Source organism: Lontra canadensis, unplaced genomic scaffold, assembly GCF_010015895.1.
Source record: "Lontra canadensis isolate GAN:19392208 unplaced genomic scaffold, GSC_riverotter_1.0 scaffold101, whole genome shotgun sequence".
NCBI lineage: Eukaryota > Metazoa > Chordata > Mammalia > Carnivora > Mustelidae > Lontra > Lontra canadensis.
In genome coordinates, this window is record NW_022631095.1 from 6,994,124 (window position 1) to 7,014,892 (window position 20,769).

Below are 20,769 nucleotides of genomic sequence, written 5' to 3' on the forward strand. Positions count from 1 at the left end.
ATTGGCTGGCTCATGTGACTTTTGATCTTAGGGTTGTGATTTCGAGGCCCACACTGGATATAGAGAGGACTTAAAAATAAAATCTTAAAGGAAAAAAAAAAAAAAAGATCAGGGGTCAGCAAAGCATGACCCACAGGTAAAATCCAGCGGATGGCCTGTTTTTGTAAGTGAAGGTTTATGGAACACAGCCACACCCATTTCTTTACATCTTCACACTAAAATGATAAGGTGATGAGTAGTTATAACAGAAACCTCATGACCTGTAAAGCCTAAAATATTTCCTATCTAGTTCTTTTCACAAATTTACAGAACTTTTCTACACCCCCTGCCCTTAGTACATGAAATCTTCTTCTCTCTCTCCCAGACATAGTAGAGTAAGGTTAAGGATGATCCTTTTACTTAACATTCTGAATGATAACATGTTAAAAACATATCTGAGTTCAGTTTTTGAGAAATGATAAATTCATCAAAGAATTTCTAAAAGTCATTTAATGTATCTTTTTTTAAAAATGGAGAAAAGAGCTCTTTCTTGTATTCTAAGATAATATTATAATATATTTGAAAATGGTAGTATAATCATTTTGGAGAAAAGCCTTAAATTTTGGGGGGGGATATGAACTTCCAGTCTTGGGTTTTTATCTTTTTGCTTAATATTCTCTCTCATTAAGGATTGTACCTTAATTGGCCAAATATTCAAAATTTGGGCCTGGTATTTTGGGGTTTCAAATGAAATTCTTACTTTTTGTGGATTTTCCATTCTGTATGTTATATTTTAGATTTGATTAAAGATGCCTCTTGATTTTAGTTAATGATCCAGAGATTCATATTCATCGAACAGCTCAGATTTGATTGGAAATGTTGCATTGATTTCAAGAAACAATTTCTTCAACTCTCAATGCATCAGGAGGCTTTTTCACATCTCCATGCTTTTATTCATTTAATGGAAAGGAATCCAGAATATAAAAAGGTACTATAAAATTACTGCCTTGGCATGTAACTGGCCAGCATTTGTTTCAGAGCAAACCTACTTTTTTCCAAAGTTATGAATCAATTTGGGAAGAAAATAGAATCATGGCAGTGTGTGAGTTTCTCTGTGATAGCTATGAATGGTTGAGATACAAAATCAGTGATTACAGTTAGCTTTGTTCAGTGGACAGTATTTGAATAATAGTATTTCAAAATAATTGATACAATTTGGTATAACAAGAAGGAAAAATCCAGGTATTACATGAAGGAGTGTTTCTCAATTACAAAGACTTCATTTCATTTTACTTTTACTCCATGATAAAAATGGTACAATCCTCAGGAAGTGTTTAACCATATATGTAAGTAAGGCACAAATGGACTAATGAGACCTTTCGCCTTTCCTCCTGGGCCTTACCTAGAACTGCCAGTGAGTCAAAGGAGAACAATAAATGGCAGATATAATCGCCTCAACTAATCAAATATTCAGTAAGTTGTTGAGCATCTTTGACTAGTAGAAGGCCATTTATCTTGGTTATTTTCCTGCATTAGTTAGGCAGATTGAGGCACCAGTTCTTGGGTGTTTGTACTAATTCTTCTTTACTGTGGAGGACCCAAAGTGTATGAATTGTTATTGTTAGCTTGAATTTACATATCCATTTTCTCCCTAATTGCTATTTTCCTAATTGTTATTTCAAAATTCATGTGAGTCAAAATGGTATCTTTACACTAATGTAGGCTGTGAAAGTATACAAAAAGCAATGCTAAATAAGCAAATAAATAAAATAAGTCTGAATTTAGAATGAAGTATGACTTTATAAACCAAAATAATGCCAGGAATTTTACCATTGCTTTTCAGTGTTATAAAACATAACAATTATTAATTAAATGATGAAAGTTTTATTTATACCATATAATAAAAATTCATAATGTCCTCGAGTTTTTTGACTCAGTGATCTTTAAACATATTGCTCATTAGTCTTTCAAAAGAATTTTGAACAAAAAATATTACTCTTCTTCCAGTTTAAAGGTGTCCTCTAAATTTTTTCATTAAAAGTTTAAGTAATTAAAACTTAACAAAATTAATTTTTGATATGGACATTATTGACATTAAAACTATTCTTTCATTAGTGTCTAAAGGTTAGACGGAGCGAATAGTACTTCCAAGTGACAGTAAGTACTTCTGAAAATCTGTTCCTCCAAAGAACAATGAGAACACTTGCAAAAAATGGTCAAAATGTTTTTAGAACTCTGGAGATTAATGAAAGGCTTGCAACAATCTGTAGAGTGTTTATTGAAGAAAACAAAACAAAACAAAAAGCTGAATATCCATAAGAACAGTAATATTTTGTGGTGTTTTCACTCGCTCTGTTATCATTCCCCTCTCCTCAGTTCCACAGTAATCTTAAAAACCATTGGTCTCGCAGAGAGAGTCAACTATCATATGGTTTCACTTATTTGTGGAGCATAACAAATAGCATGGAGGACATGGGGAGTTAGGAGAAGGGAGTTGGGGGGAATTGGAAGGGGAGGTGAACCATGAGAGACTATGGACTCTGAAAAACAATCTGAGGGTTTTGAAGGGGCGGGGGGTGGGAGGTTGGGGGAACCAGGTGGTGGGTATTAGAGATTGCATGGAGCACTGGGTGTGGTACAAAAACAATGAATACTGTTATGCTGAAAATAAATAAAAATAAAATAGATTAAAAAAAATTAGTCTCTCACAGTCATATTAGCTATGAAAACCAGAATCATTGACAGGAATAGGCAGTTAGGAGCTCCCTCAAAAGTTCCATTCCCAGGGAATTGTCATTATTTGACTTGTTTGGCAGCTGCCTTGAAAATCCTCACTTGCAGAGCTTGTTTTTCTTTGATCTGACTGTGCGTGCATTCAGTAAAAACGGTCTTTTCCCCAGAGCATTTGACCGTTGTTCAACATTACTGTTGCATCTGGTGCTAATAGCAGAGGACAAATACAAGGTTGACCAAAAAACTTAAAAGGAAAAGCTGGGAAATACAGCATACTGGTGAACTCTGACATATTCTTGGGAATCTATGTCCACCTGCCTCGGAAAAACCTGAGAAGGCTCGAAGCTCTTACCTCTGACAACCCTTGAGATTCTTTATAAGCAAATAGTGAAGACTATGACAGACTTAAAAATATCTTAAAAAAAAAAAATCTTAAAAAAAAAAAACAAACCTGTCTCCTGGAGCACTGAAATTATACCTTAACATGCATGCAGAACCCAATGACAAAGGCTGGGATACTTACTCATTCAAGGCTTTTCAGGAAATCTCGATCCAATAATAAAATCAGCTAACTGAGACTTCAGGGGTCACATACAACAAAGAGTTAGTTCAGGAAAAGCCACTAAACAAACAATACAGTAACAACAAACAGTTGGGGAAGGGGAGGAATCTGATTTACAGATTTGCCATATTATTTAAAATCTTTAGTTTGCAACAAGTAATTATGATACTTGCAAAGAAAGAAGAAAGTATGGGTCATACACACTAAAAGAAAGCAGTCAATAGAAACTGCCTCAAGCAGAGCCAGACATCGGACTTAAAATATTAGAAAAATGCACTAAAAACATTCAGCTATGTGTTGTCTAGAAGAGGCACATTTTAGATTCAGAGGCAAATATGTTTAAAGTTAAAGAATGAAAAAAGTAGTACCATTTAAGCGGTAATTGGAAGAGAGCTGGAGTTTCTGTGTTAATATCAACAAAATGTACTTTAAGACCAGAATTAGTAGAAACAAAGTCATTTTATAATGATGAAAGGGTCAATATACCAAGTGGATACAACAATTCTAAGTTTAGGAACTTAGTAATATAGCCCTGTAGGGACACCTGGGTGGCTCACTTGGTTAAGCATCTGCCTTTGGCTCAGGTCATGATCCCAGGGTCCTGGGATTGATCTCCACATCAGGCTTCCTGCTCAGTGGGGAGTCTGCTTCTCCCTCTGCCTGCCTCTCCCCCACTTGTACTCTCTTTTTCTCTGTCAAATAAATAAATAAAATCTTCAAAACTAATAACATAGCCCTGTAATAAATGGATAAACAGGGGCACCTGGGTGGCTCAATGGGTTAAGCCTCTGCCTTCAGCAGAGGGTCCTGGGATCCAGTCCTGCATCCCTGCTCAGCAGGGAGCCTGCTCCCCCCCCCCCGCCCGCTTCCTATGCTGCTCCCCCTGCTTGTGCTCTTTCTCCTCTCACTCTCTGTCAATTAAATAAATTCTTAAAAAAATAAATAAATGGATAAACAACTGGCAAGTAGAAGGTAGATAATACACTGAAAATCAGAGCACCAAAATATATAAGTAAATATAGGACTAAAAGGAGCAATAAACAGCAGTACAGTAATAGTTGGGGCCTTTAATATCCACTGTTACCAATGGATAGATCACGTAGAGAATCATTAAGGGAACAGTGGATTTGAACAGTAGTCTAGGCCTGATGGACCTAGGAGACATATACATTCTGACATATACATTCCATCTAATAGTAGTAGAATACATGTTATTTGAAAGCACACATTGTTCATTACCTAGGATAAATCATGTTAGGCTACAAAACAAGTCTCAATAAACAGAATATGAGAAAAATTATGTCAAGTACCTTTTCTGACCACAAAGGTTAGAAAATGAAAATAGAAATCAGTAACAGGAGGAAAGTTGGAAAACTCACAAATATGTAAAAATAACCACTGGATCAAAGAAGAAATCAAAAGGGAAATGAAAAATTGTCTTGAGACAATTAAAAATGGAAACACAATATACTAAAACTTATAGGATGCAGCATAAATGGTTTTAAAAGGAAACTATAGGTGGAAGCACATATGTCAAGAAGATAGAAACATATCTCAACCTAATACCTCAAGGAACTAAAAGAAGAACAAACAAAGCCCAATGTTAGCAAAAGAAAGGAAATAATAAAGATAAGAGCAGAAATAAATGGAATAGAAGATAGAAAAGCAATAGAAAAGATTAACAAAACTGAGTGGGTTCTTTGAAATGATAGCAAAATTGATAAACTATCAGGTAGACTGCACAAGAGTAAAAGAGAGGATTCCTGGGGCGCCTGGGTGGCTCAGTGGGTTAAAGCCTCTGCCTTCGGCTCAGGTCATGATCTCAGGGTCCTGGGATCGAGCCCCGCATCGGGCTCTCTGCTCCGTGGGGAGCCTGCTTCCTCCTCTCTCTGCCTGCCTCTCTGCCTACTTGTGATCTCTGTCAAATAAATAAATAAAATCTTTAAAAAAAAAAAAAAGAGAGAGGATTCCTAAATGAATAAAATTGTAAATAAAAGAGGAGATGTTACAGTAGACACCACAGAAATAAAAAGAATGATGAGAAACTACTATTAACAGTTATACTCCAACCTATTGGACAACCTAGAGTAAATGGATGAATTTCTAGAAACATAGAGTCCACCAAGGAAATAGAAAACCTGAACAGACCAATGATTAGTAAGGAGACTGATTCAGTATCAAAAGCTTCCTAACAAAGATAAGCCCAGCACCAGATGGTTTCACTGGTGAATTCAAACATTTAAAGAAGTATTAATTCTAGTCCTTGTCAAACTCTTACAAAAAATTCAAGAGGAGGAGGAAGCCCTTCCAAACTCATTTACAAGAACAGCATTACCTTGATACAAAAGTCAGATAAGGTCAGTATAAGAAGAGAATATTACATGCCACTGATGAAGACATGCAGAATTTCTCCAAATACTAGCAAACCACATTAAGAGCATGTTAGAAGGAACATACACTGTTATCAGGTGGGAATCATTCCTAGGAGGCAAGGATGTTTCATCGTACACAGATCAATAAATTGATGTATTACATTAACAAAATGAAAGATAAAAATTATATAATCATCTTAATATATACAGAAAAGACATTTAACAAAACTTAATATCCTTTCATGATAAAAACTCTTAATACATTGGGTATGGAAGCATGTATGCCTCAGCAAAGGCCATACCACTGCTAACAGCATACTACATGGTGAAATGGTAAAAATTTTTCCTTTAAGAATGAGGCAAGTGTTTCCATTCTCACTATGCCTTTTCAACTTAGTAATGCAAATCCTAGCCATAGTAAACAAGGACAAGAAATTAAAAGAATCCAGATGGCAAAGAAAGAAGTAAAGTCATCTATTTGCAAATGATGTTCTTAAATGTAGAAGAATAAAGGCTAAAGACTCTACACACACAGAAGTTAGAACTAATAAAGGAAATCAGTAAAGATTGAAGATAAAAAGTTAATATGCAAAAAAATCATTTGGGTTGGATTTGCGCTAATGAGAGATTATCTGAAAAAGAAAACATTCCCAGTTACGATATTATCAAGAACAATTAAATACTTAGGAATAAAAGGAGGTAAAAGATCTGTACACTGAAAAATAGAAGATATTGATGAAAGAAATTGAAGACACAAATACATGGAAAGATGTCCCATATTCATGATTGGAATAATTAATGTTAAGATGTCCACAGTACCCAAAGTCATCTATAGATCCAATGCAATCCCTACTCAAATTTCAATGGAATTTTTACAGAAAAGGAAGAATAACCCTAAAATTTGTATGGTACCACAAAAACCCCAAAGAGCCAAAGCAATTTTGAGAAAGAGGAATAAAGCCCGGCATATGAAATTTCTGGATTTCAAGCTACATTATAAGGTTACAGTAATTAAAACATGATACTGGCATAAAAATAGACACAAACCAATGGAACAGAATTCAAACTCCAGAAATAAACTTACATATATACAATCACATATATATAATCACTATATATATATAGAATATATTCAATATATATGTATTCAACTTATATAAGTTGATTGTGTGTGTGTATATGAATATGAATATATATATGCCAATGGAACAGAATTGTATAATATATAATTATATATATATATATATATATATATACACACCAATGGAACAGAATTATATAAGTTGATGTGTGTGTGTGTGTGTGTGTATACACACCAATGGAACAGAATTCAGACCCCAGAAATGAACTCATATATATACAATCACCGTGTGTGTGTGTGTGTGTGTGTGTGTGTATATTCAACTTATATAAGTTGTGTGTGTGTGTGTGTGTGTGTGTGTGTAATTAGACAGCATGAGCAGGTGTAGGGGAGGGGCAAGGGAAGGGAGTGAGAATCTTAAGCAGACTTCACACTGTGCACAGAGCCTGACGGGCTTAATCTTGCAACACTGAGATCATGACTTGAGCTGAAATCAAGCATTGGACACTTAACTGAGCCACCCAGATGCCCCACAATCAACTAATATTTGACAGGGGAGCCAAGAATACTCTATGGGGTAATTAATGATCGTCTCTGCAATAAATGGTTTGGGAAAACTGTATGCACATGTGAAAAAAAGAAACTGGACCTCTATCTTACACCACTCACAAAATTAACTCAGAGTGGATTAAAGAATTATATGTAAGGCCTGAAACCATAAAATCCTAGAAGGAAACATCAGAAAAAAGCTCCTTGATACTGTTTTTGGAAATTATTTTTTTAATCTGACACCAAAGCAAAAGGAACAGAAATAAAAATAGGTAAGTGGGACTGCATCAGACTAAAAAGTTTGCACAGCAAAGGAAACCACCAACAAAATGAAAAGGCAGCCTATGAAATGAGAGGAAATATTTATGTATCACATATCTGATAAGATATTAATACCCTGAGATATAAGGAACTCCTACAACTCAATAGCAAGAAAAAAAATTAAAATTGGGAAAGGAACTGAACTTTTCCAAGGAGATCTGTACAGATTGTCAACAGGTACATGAAAAGATGCTCACCATCACCATCAGGAAATGCAAATCAAACCACAATCAGGTGTTACCTCACAGCTGTTAAAATGGCTATTATCAAAAAGACAAGAAGTTACAAGTGCTGGCGAAGACTTGTAGAAAAGGGAACCCTCGCGCATTGTTGATAGGAATGTAAATTGGTTCCTCTTGTCACTTCTGTGTACCATATTGAAGATTTTAACTAGTGTAATTAGACAAGGAAAAAAACATACCAGGATTAGAAAGGAATGAGTAAAATTATCTGCTTGCAGAAGACTTGATCTTGTATATATAAAATCTTAAGGAATCTACAAAAATAACCTTAAAAACCAGTTCAGCAAAGCTGCAGAATAAAAGTTCAATGTACAAAGATCAATTATATTTCTATATATCAGTAATGAATAATGCAATAATGAAATTCATTTCATTTACAGTAGTATCAGAAATAATAAGATAATTAAGAATAAATTTGAAATAAGATTAATATATTGATGTTGAAAAGTATAAAACGTTGTTCAAAGAAATCAAGTGGAAAGTTATCCCATGGGGATTGGAGCACTTAAAGTGGCATATTCTCCAAAGTGATCTTAAGAGTCAGTACAATTACTGTCAAAATCCCAGATGTCCTTTTTTTCGGCTGGGGGGTGGTGGAGGTGGGGGGTGGTCAATCTTGAAATTCATGTAGAAATACCAAAAAAATCAAGAGCACAGAAATAACTTGGAGGACTTACACTTTTTTTTTTCCCAAAGATTTTATTCATTTGACAGAGATCACAAGTAGGCAGAGAGGCAGGCAGAGAGAGGAGGAAGGAGGCTCCCTGCTGAGCAGAGCGCCTAATGTGGGGCTCGATCCCAGGACCCTGGGATCATGACCTGAGCCGAAGGCAGAGGCTTACCCCACTGAGCCAACCAGGCGCCCCAGGACTTATACTTTTTGATTGCAAAACTTACTGCAAAACATTGCTAAAAGAAAGAAGACACAAATAAGTGGAAAAACTTCCCATGTTCCTGGATTGGAAGACAATATTGTTAAGATGTCCATACCTCCCAAAGTGATCTGTAGATTCAGTACAGTTTGTATCAAAATCCCAATGGCATATTTTGCAGAAATAGAAAAAAAAATCCTAAAATTCGTATGGATTCTCAAGGTACTGTGGATAGCCCAAACAACTTTGGAAAAAAATGGAGGACCCACACTTCCTGATTCCAAAATATAGTGTAAGGCTACAATAATCATAAGAGTGTGATACTGACATAGGCAAATAAATCACAGTGCAAAGATAGACCCTTGCATAGTTGGTCTAATGATCTTCAACAAGGATGCCAGGACCACTCAATGGGAAAGGACAATCAGTCTTTTCAAATGGTGTTGGGAATAAAGGATATCCAAGGCAGAAAAATGAAGTTGGACCTTTATACCATATAAAAAATTAACTCAAAATGGTTTAACAATCTTAATATAAGACCTAAAACTATAAGACTCCTAGAAGAAAACATGATGTTGGACCTAGCAATGATTTCTTGGCTTATGATACCTAAAACACAGGCAACAAAAGCAAAAACAGACAAACATGGTTACATCAAACTTAACTCTTGTGAATGAAGGGGCACAGTGGAGTTAAATGGTTGCTAATGGAATGGGAGAAAATATTTGCAAATTGCATATAATAAGTATATGCTTATCAGTAGTTACTTTAAATGCAAATTGACTGAATTCACCAATAGAAGACATGGTGTGGCTGAACGGTTAGGAAAACAAGAGTCATCTAGATGTTGCCTGTAGGTGACTCACTCCAGAAGTAAGGACACACAGAAAGTGAGGGGATGGAAAAAGATATTCCATGGAAATGAATATGAAATGAAAGCCAGAATAAGTATACTCTTATCAGACAGAGTAGACTTTTTAAAAGACTATAATATAAGTAGGTGTACTTATGTCAGACAGAGTAGACTTTAAAAGGCTGTAATAAAAATAGAGAAGGGCATTGCACTGTCTTAAAAAGGGTCAATACAATAGGAAGATAAAACACTTAGAAATATATATGCCTTCAACATAGGAGGACCAAGATTTATAAAGCAAATATTACAAGACTTGGAGAAACTGAAAGCAGTGCAATAACAGTAGTGTTTCATAAATGGACAGACCATTCAGACAAAAGATCAAGACAGAAACATCAGGCATAAATGACACATTAGACCAGATGGATTTAATAGCTATATACAGAACATTCCATCCAAAACCAGCAGAATACACAAACTTAAGTGCACATGGAACATTCTTCAAGAATAGATCACATGTTGAGTCACAAAACAAGTCTCAAGAAAACTGAATGCAAGAAAACTGAAACTATATCAAACATTTTTTGCAATCATAATGATGTGAAACTAGAAATCAATTACAAGAAGAAAATGAGGAAAAAACTCAACAAAACTTGGAGATTAAACAGTAAGTACTGAACAACCAGGGGTCATTAAATGAATCAAAAGAGAAAGGAAAAAAATGCCTAGAGATACGTAAAGAGAAATATGACATATCAAAATTTATGGAATGCAGTAGTCCCAAATCTATGACACATAACAAAAAATGGTTCTAAGAAGGAAGTTCATAGCAATATAGACCTACCTCAAGAAACAAGAAAAACCTCAAATAAACGATCTAACTTTATACCTCAGAGAACTAGGGAAAGAAGAGCAAAGCCCAACATTAGTAGAAAGAAGAAAACAATAACGATCAGAGAGGAAATAGAGACTAAAAAAAAAAAAAAAAAGTCTAAATAAATAGACTAAAAAAAAAAATCAGTGAAACTAAACTGGTTGTTTGAAAATGTAAACAAAATCAATAAACTCTTAAGCTTGATTAACCAAGAAAAAAAGATAGAGTACACAAACAAAATAAGAAATGAAAGGGAAGTACACAAACAAAATAAGAAATGAAAGGGAAGTTACAACTGATACCACAGAAATACAAAAGATCATAATGGACTGTAATGAACAATTATATGCCAACAAGGTGGACAACCTAGGAGAAATGGATACATTTCTATAATCAGGGGTGTCTGGGTGACTCAGTCAGTTAAGTGGCTGCCTTCAGTTTAGGTCATGATCCCAGAGTCCTGGGATCAGTCTCCCTGCTCAGCGGAGAACCTCTTTGCTTAGCATGGAGCCTGCTTCTCCCTCTCCCTCTGCCTGCTGCTGTGTCTACTTGTGCTCTCTCTGTCAAATAAATAAAAATCTTTAAAAAAAATTTCTAGGGCGCCTGGGTGGCTCAGTGGGTTAAGCCGCTGCCTTCGGCTCAGGTCATGATCGCAGGGTCCTGGGATCGAGCCCCACATTGGGTTCTCTCCTCAGCAGGGAGCCTGCTTCCCTTCCTCTCTCTCTACCTGCCTCTCTGCCTACTTGTGATCTCTGTCAAATAAATAAAATCTTAAAAAAAATAAAAAAAATAAAAAAAATTTCTAGAAACATAAAATCTTCCAAGACTGAATATGAAGAAATATAAATTTTAATAGACTTTGGTAGGGAGATTAAAACAGTAATCAGAAATCTCTCAACAAATGAAAGTTCAGGATCAGATGGCTTCTTTGGCAAATTCCATCAAACGTTCAAAGAAGATTTAATATTCTCAAATTCTTCCAAAAAATTGAAGAGGAGGGAACTTTTTCCAACACATTTTACAAATCCAGCATTATCCTGATAGCAAACCCAGAAAGGGAAACCACAAAAAAAGGAAAATTATTGGCCAGTATCCTTGATTAACATATTAGAAAAAATCCTCAAGAAAATATTAGTAAACTGACCCAGTAATATGCTAAAAAGATCATACATCATGATTAAGTGGCATTTATTTTAGAGATGCAAGGGTGGTTCAACATCTGTAAATCAATGTGATCTATCTTTTTTAATTTAATTTTATTTTTTTTTCAGTGTTCCAAGATTTATTGTTTATGTACCACACCCAATGCTCCATGCAATATGTGCCCTCCTTAATACCCGCCAGCAGGCTTACCCAACTCCTCACTCTCCTCCCCTCCAAAACCCTCAGTTTGTTTCTCAGAGTCCACAGTCTCTTATGGTTTGTTTTCCCCTCTGATTTTGCCCAACTTACTTTTCCTCTCCAGCTCCCAATGTCCTCTATATTATTCCTTATGCTCCACAAGTAAGTGAAACCATATGATAATTGATTCTCTCTGCTTGGCTTATTTCACTCAGCATAATCTCCTCCAGTCTTGTCAATGTTGATACAAAAGTTGGGTATTCATCCTTTCTGATCGAGGCATAATATTCTTCAATGTGATCTATTAACAAAATGTATGATAAAAATCACATGACATCGCAGTAGACACAGAAAAAGCATTTGATAAAATGTAACATTTATTTATGAGAAAAGCTCAACAAAGTGGATATAGAGGGAACATACTAATGGCCATATAGCATAATCCTAGAGCTAGCATCATACTCACCAAGATGCTGAAAGCTTTTCCTGTAAGAACAAGACAAGGTTGCCCACTCTTATCACTTCAAGTCAATGTAGTATTAGAAGTCCTAGGTACAATGGTTAGACAAGAAAAAGAAATAAAAGATATCCAAATCAGAAAGGCAGAAGTAGAACCGTTTCCATAGATGACATGCTACTACATATAGAAAACCCTGAAAAATCAACCAAAGTCTTATCAGTTGGAACTGATAAATGAATTCAATAAAGTTGTAGGACATAAAATCAATATATAGATATCCATGGCATTTCTATATGCTAATCACAAAGCATCAGAAAGATAAATTAAGAAAACAATCCCATTTATAATTGCAAAGAATCCCGTTTGTAATTGCAAACAATCACAAAGAATAATATACCCAGGAATGAATTTAACTACAAGGGTGAAAGACCTGTATGTACTCTGAAAACTATAAGACACTGATAAAATTGAAGATGACCCAAATAAATGGAAAGATATTCCATGCTCAGGTATTGAAAGAATTACTATTGTTTAAATGTCCATACTACTCAAAATAACCTACCGGCTCAATTCAATACCCATCAAAATCCTAATGGCATACTTCACAGAACTAGAACAAATAATTGTAAAATTTGTATGGTACTGCAGAAGTTTCTCAAGACCAAAGTGATCTTGAGAAAGAGCAAAGTTGGAGGTATCATGCTGACTTCAACCTGTAATACAAAGCTGTAATAATCAAAAATATGTTATCAGTATAAAAATAGACACACGGATCAGTGGAATGAAAGAGCCCTAAAATAAATCCACATATATATGGACAATTAAACTACACAGGAGGAACCAAGCACATACAATGGAGAAAGGAGAGTCTCTTCAATAAAGAGTGCTGGGAAAACTGGACAGCCACATGCAAGATAACAAAACTATACCCACTGTCTTATACCACACACAAAAATTAAGTCAAAATGGATTAAAGACATGAATGTAAGACCTGAAACCATGAAATTCCTAGAAGAAAATATAGATAGGAAACTCCTGGACATCAGTCCTAATGATGTCTTTTTGGACCTGACTCCCAAGATGAGAAACAAAAGCAAAAATAAACAAAAATGAGAGTATATGAAACTAAAAAGATTCTGGAAAGGAAAACCATCATCAAAACATAAAGGCAACCTATTGAATGCAGGAATATACTTGCAAACCATATATCTGATAAGGGGTTGAAATATATATATGAATATAGATCTATCTATCTATCTATATATCTATATAGCTCCTATAACTCAGCAAAACCCAAAAAAACCTCATTAAAAAGTGGATAGAGGATCTGAATAGACATTATACCAGAGAAGACATACAGATGGCAAAAGGCACATGAGAAGATGCTCAGCATCACTAATTATTAGGGAGATGTGAAAGTTCTGAAAGTCTGTTTTACAACCATGTGAATATACTTACAATGCTGAACTGTACACTTAAATATGGTTAAGAGGGTAAGTTTTTTTGCTATGTAGTTTTTCACCACAATAAATACAAAGGCAAAAACAACTTTCAGTATAAAGCTACAAGAATCAAGAGAGTCTTATACTGGCATCCAGTCACATGTCTAGGTCAATACAATAGAATTGAGAATTTGAAGTAAACCCTTACATTTAAGGTCAGTTGATTTTCAACAGGGATCCCAAGATTATTCAGTGGGAGAAAGAATAGCCTTTTCAACAAATGGTGCTGGGATAGACACATGGAAAAGAATGAACTTGGATTTGTTTTTCCTGACCTGTACAAAAATTATTGCAATATGGATCAAATATCTAAATGTGACAGCTAACAGTGCATCATTTTTAGGAAACATAGGAACAAATCTTTCTGACCTTGGATTAGACAATAATTTGTTAATTTGACAATAAAAACACAGGCAGCGTATATGGAAAGTTAGAAAACAAATGAACAAATGAAACAAAACAAACTCATAAATATAGAAAACAAAGTAGTAGTTACCAGAGTGTAAGGGAATTGGGGAATAGGTGAAATGGATAAAGGAGGTCATCTGTATGGGGGTGGATGGTAACTGGATTTGTGGTGGTGGTCATTTGGTAGTGTATGCAGATGTCTAGTTACAAAGCTGTGCACTTGAAATATATATTTATATTATATATATTTATGAAACATGCATACACACATTTATACATATATATATATATACACACACACATACAAGAAAATACTCTATGATTCCACTTATGTAAAATATCAAAAGCAGTCAAATTCAGAGAAACAGAAAGAAAGTAGAATGATTGTTACCAGAAACTCAGTGGAGTTGTTTCTTAATGGGTATAGAGTTAAAGCATTTCCAGCAAAAAAAAAAAAAAAATTGGATTTCATTGAGATCGAAACTTTCTGTGCTCCAGACAGCACCATCAAGAAAAGATAACCCGCAGAATAGAAGAAAACATTTTCAAAGTATATATCTGATAAGGAGTCAAAACTCCTTATATATCCAGAGTATATAAATATCTCCTACAACTTAACAATAAAAGACAAATGACTCAATAAGGGCAAAGGATTTGAGTAGGCATTTCTTCCAAGAATATATACAAATGGCCAATATGTGCATTTTTGAAAGGGTGCTGAACTTCATTAGTCATTAGGGAATTGCAAATCAGAGCCACAAGATGGCAATTCATATCTACTAGAAATGGCTGAAATGAAAAAGACAGATAAATGCTGGTAAGGATGTGGAGAAATTGAAACTCACACCTTTAGTAGGGATGTAAACTGGTGTGGTCTGTTTGGAAAAAATTCTGACAGTTCCTCAAATGATTAAACATAGAGTTACCGTACAACCTAGAAATCCCACTCCTGAGTTATATATATAGGAGGAATGAAAACATATGTCTACACAAAAACTTTACACAAATATTTATAGCAACATTATTCATAATAACCAAACTGTGGGAACAGTCCAAGAAGCCATCAACTTCTGAATGGAAAATTTGGCATATTCATACAATGGAGTGTTATTTTGCAATAAAATATTGATGGATGCTAAAATATGGATGTACTTTGAAAAGTATATGGTAGATGAAAGAAGCCAGTTTAAAAAGGCCACATTTTATTTGATTACATTTATGTGAAATGTTCCTGCACAGAAAAATCCATACAAATAAGGGGATTAGTGGTTGCCAGGAGATGGGTATTGTGGGTAGGAGGAGAGATATGGAAACTGACTGCTAATGGATATGGGGTGTCTTTTGGAGTGATGAAAATGTTTTGAATTTAGATAGTGGTAATGGCTGCAGAGCTCTGTCAACATATTAAGAATTACTGAACTGTAGGAGCAGCCGGGTGGCTCAGTTAGATGAATGGTGGAGTCTTGACTTCAGCTCAGGTCACGATCTCAGGATGGTGAGATCAAGCCCCCAGTTGGGTTCTGTGCTCAGCGCAGAGTCTGCTCTTACCTCTCCCTGCCCCCTGCCCTTCCTCCTGCTCACCCTTGTCCTCTCTCAAGTAAATAAATAAATAAATAAGAATTACTGAATTGTATAATTCGAAAAGGTGAATGTTATGTGCATTATATTTCAGTAAAGCTGGTATTTGTAAAAACTTAGAGCGGATTTGTAAAAACTTACAGGATGGAGCATACCCTCCATCATACAAAAAAGTCAACTCTATATTTCACTTTTTTTCTCCTAATAGTCATAATTGTTTAATTTTCAAGAGTTTTTTTTTATGTAATACGTTTTTATACTTGGGAGTCTTATATTATTATTTGATACTTATTTATAACAAAATATCTCATGACTATAATACAACAAATGTTTAAATAGAAATCATTCTTCAAGAAATTTTTGTTTTGCACAATACAAAATTGATTTAAAAAGATAATGTTATGGGGCGCCTGGGTGGCTCAGTGCGTTAAGCCTCTGCCTTCGGCTCAGGTCATGGTCTCAGGGTCCTGGGATCGAGCCCCGCATCGGGCTCTCTGCTCAGCAGGGAACCTGCTTCCCTTCTTCTCTCTCCCTGCCTGCCTCTCTGCCTACTTGTGATCTCTGTCAAATAAATAAATAAAATCTTTAAAAAAAAAGATAATGTTACAAATACTTGAATTCACCAGGTCACATGTTAAAGAAAATTTTGGTTTTTAACTGATAGTTAAATCATATCCTTTTTTGATTTTGAGAATTGGAAACTGTCTGACTTGGAAAAGAATTTTTTTTTTAATTTTTTTTTTTAAATTTTATCTATTTATTTGACAGAGATTACAAGCAGGCAGAGAGGCAGGCAGAGAGAAAGGAAGAAGCAGGCTCCCTGCTGAGCAGAGAGCCTGATGCGGGGCTCGATCCCAGGACCCTGAGATCATGACCCGAGCTGAAGGCAGCAGCTTAACCCACTGAGCCACCCAGGCGCCCCGGAAAAGAATTTTTTATGTAGTCATTATTCATTCATTTTCTCAGATGCTCAGAACATAACCAGAAAGACCTTGTCAAGTCATATGAAAATGACTATTGAATGTACTTGTTACTTTTTACCTTAAGATACCTTTTGTTTTTTAATTATTAGGTGTTCAGTTAGCCAGCATTTAGTACATGTACCTTTTTTGATCTGATATACTTGGTAAGGATCGGAAAGGTTGAGGTAATTGTGTTTTTCAATTAATGTGAGATGGTATTTTTTTTTATTAAAGTTCCTGTGCTTTAAATAAATTTTCATCAGAACTTAGGGCTGCAGATTTAACTTAAAATCATTGGTAAAGCCAGTTCTCATTGTTAAAACATTCATCCAGTCTTGCATGTAAAGTCTGACTATGTCCTGTTTGCTTATGGAAGAGGCAAGGTTTTTAACAAGTTATTTAGCACTTTCACCATAATTAATTAGATAGGGTGGGTTGGATGATTTGTTTCATTTTGTAAAGTAGAAGAGCAGTTGTGAGGGGAGAGTGGGAAGTGATTATTATTTTTTTTTATTAACATATAATGTACTATTAACCCCAGGGGTACAGGTCTGTGAATTGCCAGGTTTACACACTTCACAGCACTCACCATAGCACATACCCAACCCAATGTCCACAACCCCACCACCCTCTCCCGATCCCCCCACTTGGCAACCCTCAGTTTGTTTTGTGAGATTAAGAGTCTGTTATGGTTTGTCTCCTTCCTGATCCCATCTTGTTTCATTTATTCTTTTCCTACCCCTCAAGCCCCCAATGTTGCTTCTCGACTTCCTCATATCAGGGAGAGCATATGATAGTTGTCTTTCTCCGATTATTTCGCTAAGCATAATACCCTCTAGTTCCATCCACGTTGTTGCAAATGATAAAATTTCATTTCTTTTGATGGCTGCATAGTATTCCATTGTATATATACCACATCTTTATCCATTCATCTGATGATGGACAGGTAGGTCCTTTCCGTAGTTTGGCTATTGTGGACATTGCTGCTATAAACATTTGGGTGCATGTGCCCCTTCAGATCACTATGTTTGTATCTTTAGGGTAAATACCCAGTAGTGCAATTGCTGGGTAATAGGATAGCTCTATTTTCAATCTTTTGAGGAACCTCCATGCTGTTTTCTAGAGTGGCTATACCAGCTTGCATTCCCACCAACAGTGTAGGAGGGTTCCCCTTTCTCTGAATTCCTGCCAGCATCTGTCATTTCCTGACTTGATAATTTTAGCCATTCTGACTGGTGTGAGGTGGTATCTCCTTGTGGTTTTTATTTGCAGGGAAGTGATTACTTTTAAGACACATAGGTGTATATGTTCCCAGGCAGATTTGTATTTTTGAAGTTAAGGTTTTGTATACATACTCTCTTAAAACTATCCATGGCTTTCCAACCCTTTTAAAGTCTTAATATTTTTCCTCAACTTGAGGACCAATGTTCTAGCCCACTCTTGTTCTTTTCTGAAAAATAGCCTCACAGAACATACATATTCTGTACAAGGATATTAATACATTGGTACACTTCACGTTCACTTGAACCACATATTCCCAGAGATCCCAGACTGGTGCGTATGTGTTCCATATCCCTCTTCTACACTCATGACAGATTTCTGCTGGTGTCCAGTTTGAGCCTTTGAATCCTTCTGAATCCTGGCAGCTCATACTAGTTGACTGAAACTGGCCTAGGAGTTCTATTAGTTTTCTAGGTCTAATATATTTGTATCTTCTCTTTTTTTGTTAGTTTAGATTTTCTTTTTTTTTTTTCATTTTATTAATGTGATTTTTTTTTGCTGTTAAATCTTAAATCTTAAATCTTAAACTCAAATATGTTAGGAGATAATTTTCCTTGGGTCTCTTACATTTCTGTACATTTTGTGAACAGAAATTTTGTTATGGTGTAATTTTTCAAAACTGTTTCTATACTGATCAGCTTTGGAAAATATAGTGACTTCAGCAGTGGATAGATTTGCTTATAGCCTTGCATGAGAAGACTTGGTTTCTTCCTTTAGAGCAAAAGCAATAGGCATGCTTACTGTCCATTACAAATATTTAGATTCCCAGATCTCGTGGCGGGTCTCCTTTCCTGTATCACAACCCACTGCTTGTGCATATCAGCTGGCCCTGTTCAGGTTCTATGAGAACTGGGACCCAGGAAACTAGAGCAAGAAATGTTGGTATTTTGGCTGCTCCTATTATAAAAAAAATTACTGAGCCTCCAACTCAGGAATCATACTTCATCTGCCAACATGTGAGATCGTGGTAGACTAGTTTGTTAGCTTGAAAGTGGGCTAAAATCTCAGATCCTTCACAGCTCTTGACAATATGTAGGACATAAAAATAAACAAGTAAATAAAGAGCTATCAGAGGTCAGCTGAGAAATGTCATTTTATCCATGTTTTTATTAAAAGCTACCTTACATATATATAAATGTAGCATAGATTTCTCATGTTTTCTTAGGTTAAAAGGTTTGGCATAATTTTGCTATTTATATTTAATGACTATTTTGAAAGCATAATAAGCCATCTGTTTCTCATGTGTATAAGTTTGTATTATATGTATGTGTGGATATATGCACATATAGAGGCATGTGTATTCATGTATTAAAAAGCCAAATCAGTCTTGCTTTGCTTAATCACAGTTTTAAGAATTCCATGTATGTATTCCATTATGATGTCTTATTTGCCTCTATTCCAGAATATTGGAAAGAAGATGACCTGCCAAGAGTTCATTGCAAACCTCCAAGGCATAAATGAGGGTGGTGATTTCTCCAAGGATCTACTAAAAGTAAGCATTGAAATAATTGGCTTTTAAAATATGTTTATTTTTATCTTTTCTGCTTATTTTTTAATCTAAAATAAATAGGCCAAGGATCACTTAAGTATTTTGATTTTTGCTTTTGGTTTTGTTGGTGATATTTCTATTGGAACTCATCCTTGATGTGTCAGACTGCAAATACCCTTCAATGAATAAATGGTAAAAGTTCACATGGTAACCAATAGTACTGAGACAGTAAGTAGATTTGGAATAATTGGTGATTCAGATAGTGGGCAGTTTTTGTTTTATTTGTGAGCATACTGTCAGAACTTGAGAAAGATCACAAAGGTATATTCACTATGGAAACAAAAAAGCCTTTACATACTGTAATGGAAGCTGTATTCAGTCCCCAGTTATAGAGCCATTTAGGTTGTCTCTGGAAATCTGAGTAATTGTAGAATGTTTGAATGATTTGTGGTTGGTTTCATTATTGGTAACAATCAGCATGCTTTTCTGTATCAGATTGTTTCCAAGGAGACAACAAAATAAGCTTTAGAATTCATAACTTTCTACAGCAGTATAAATGAGAAATGCATTTGTTTAAATAGAAAATAGTGATTGATAATGGATGTGAATATTTTAGCAGTTCAGGATAAGATATGTATGTTGACAATGTGATTTTTACAGAATTCTGTTAGATTCTAGCCTTCTTTTTAAAAACTTTGTACATATGTAGATTTCTTTGGCAGTTCCTTTGAATTTGCTAAGGGCAACACGTATGAATCATGGTATGATCTGGAAAGGTACCAGTTGAGAATAAGTCCTTTATTATGTTTTATGTATCTTTTAAACCATATAAAATATATACAGTAGAGTCCTAGATTTTGAAAGACACACACACACACATATATATATGTAGAAAGTGAAAAAAGGCATAAGAATATGATATTATGAGATTCTCTTACTGACTTTAATTGCAACTCAGTGAAGAATTACCTTATGGAAAAAGCAAGAAGAAAAGTAGCTTCAGGTTACTATAGAAAGAAGGTATTTTTGAAAATTGTTTCCTTATGGGACAAATGCTGTCATGGCTGAAGCTACAATTTTTTTTTTTAATTTAATTTAATTTTTTCAGTGTTCCAAGATTCACCCAATGCTCCATATACAATACGTGCCCTCCTTAATACCACCACCAGGCTCACCCAACCTCTCACCGCCACCCCCCTTCCAAAACCCTCAGTTTGTTTCTCAGAGTCCACAATCTTTCTTGGTTTGTCTCTCCCTCTGATTTACCCCAATTCACTTTTCCTTTCCATCTCCTAATGTCTTCCGTGTTA

The 20,769-nt window shown here is 35.2% G+C and overlaps 1 protein-coding gene across 4 annotated transcripts in view; it reads left to right on the forward strand.

The window, feature by feature from the left end:
• PSD3 (pleckstrin and Sec7 domain containing 3) overlaps window positions 1–20,769 on the forward strand; it is a 601,036-nt gene that overhangs the window by 281,566 nt on the left and 298,701 nt on the right. For all 4 annotated transcript variants that reach the window (XM_032838061.1, XM_032838062.1, XM_032838063.1 and 1 more), the window contains one exon: window positions 19,373–19,462. In XM_032838061.1, the coding sequence (XP_032693952.1) occupies window positions 19,373–19,462 (90 nt within the window). The remainder of the gene's footprint in view (window positions 1–19,372; window positions 19,463–20,769) is intronic.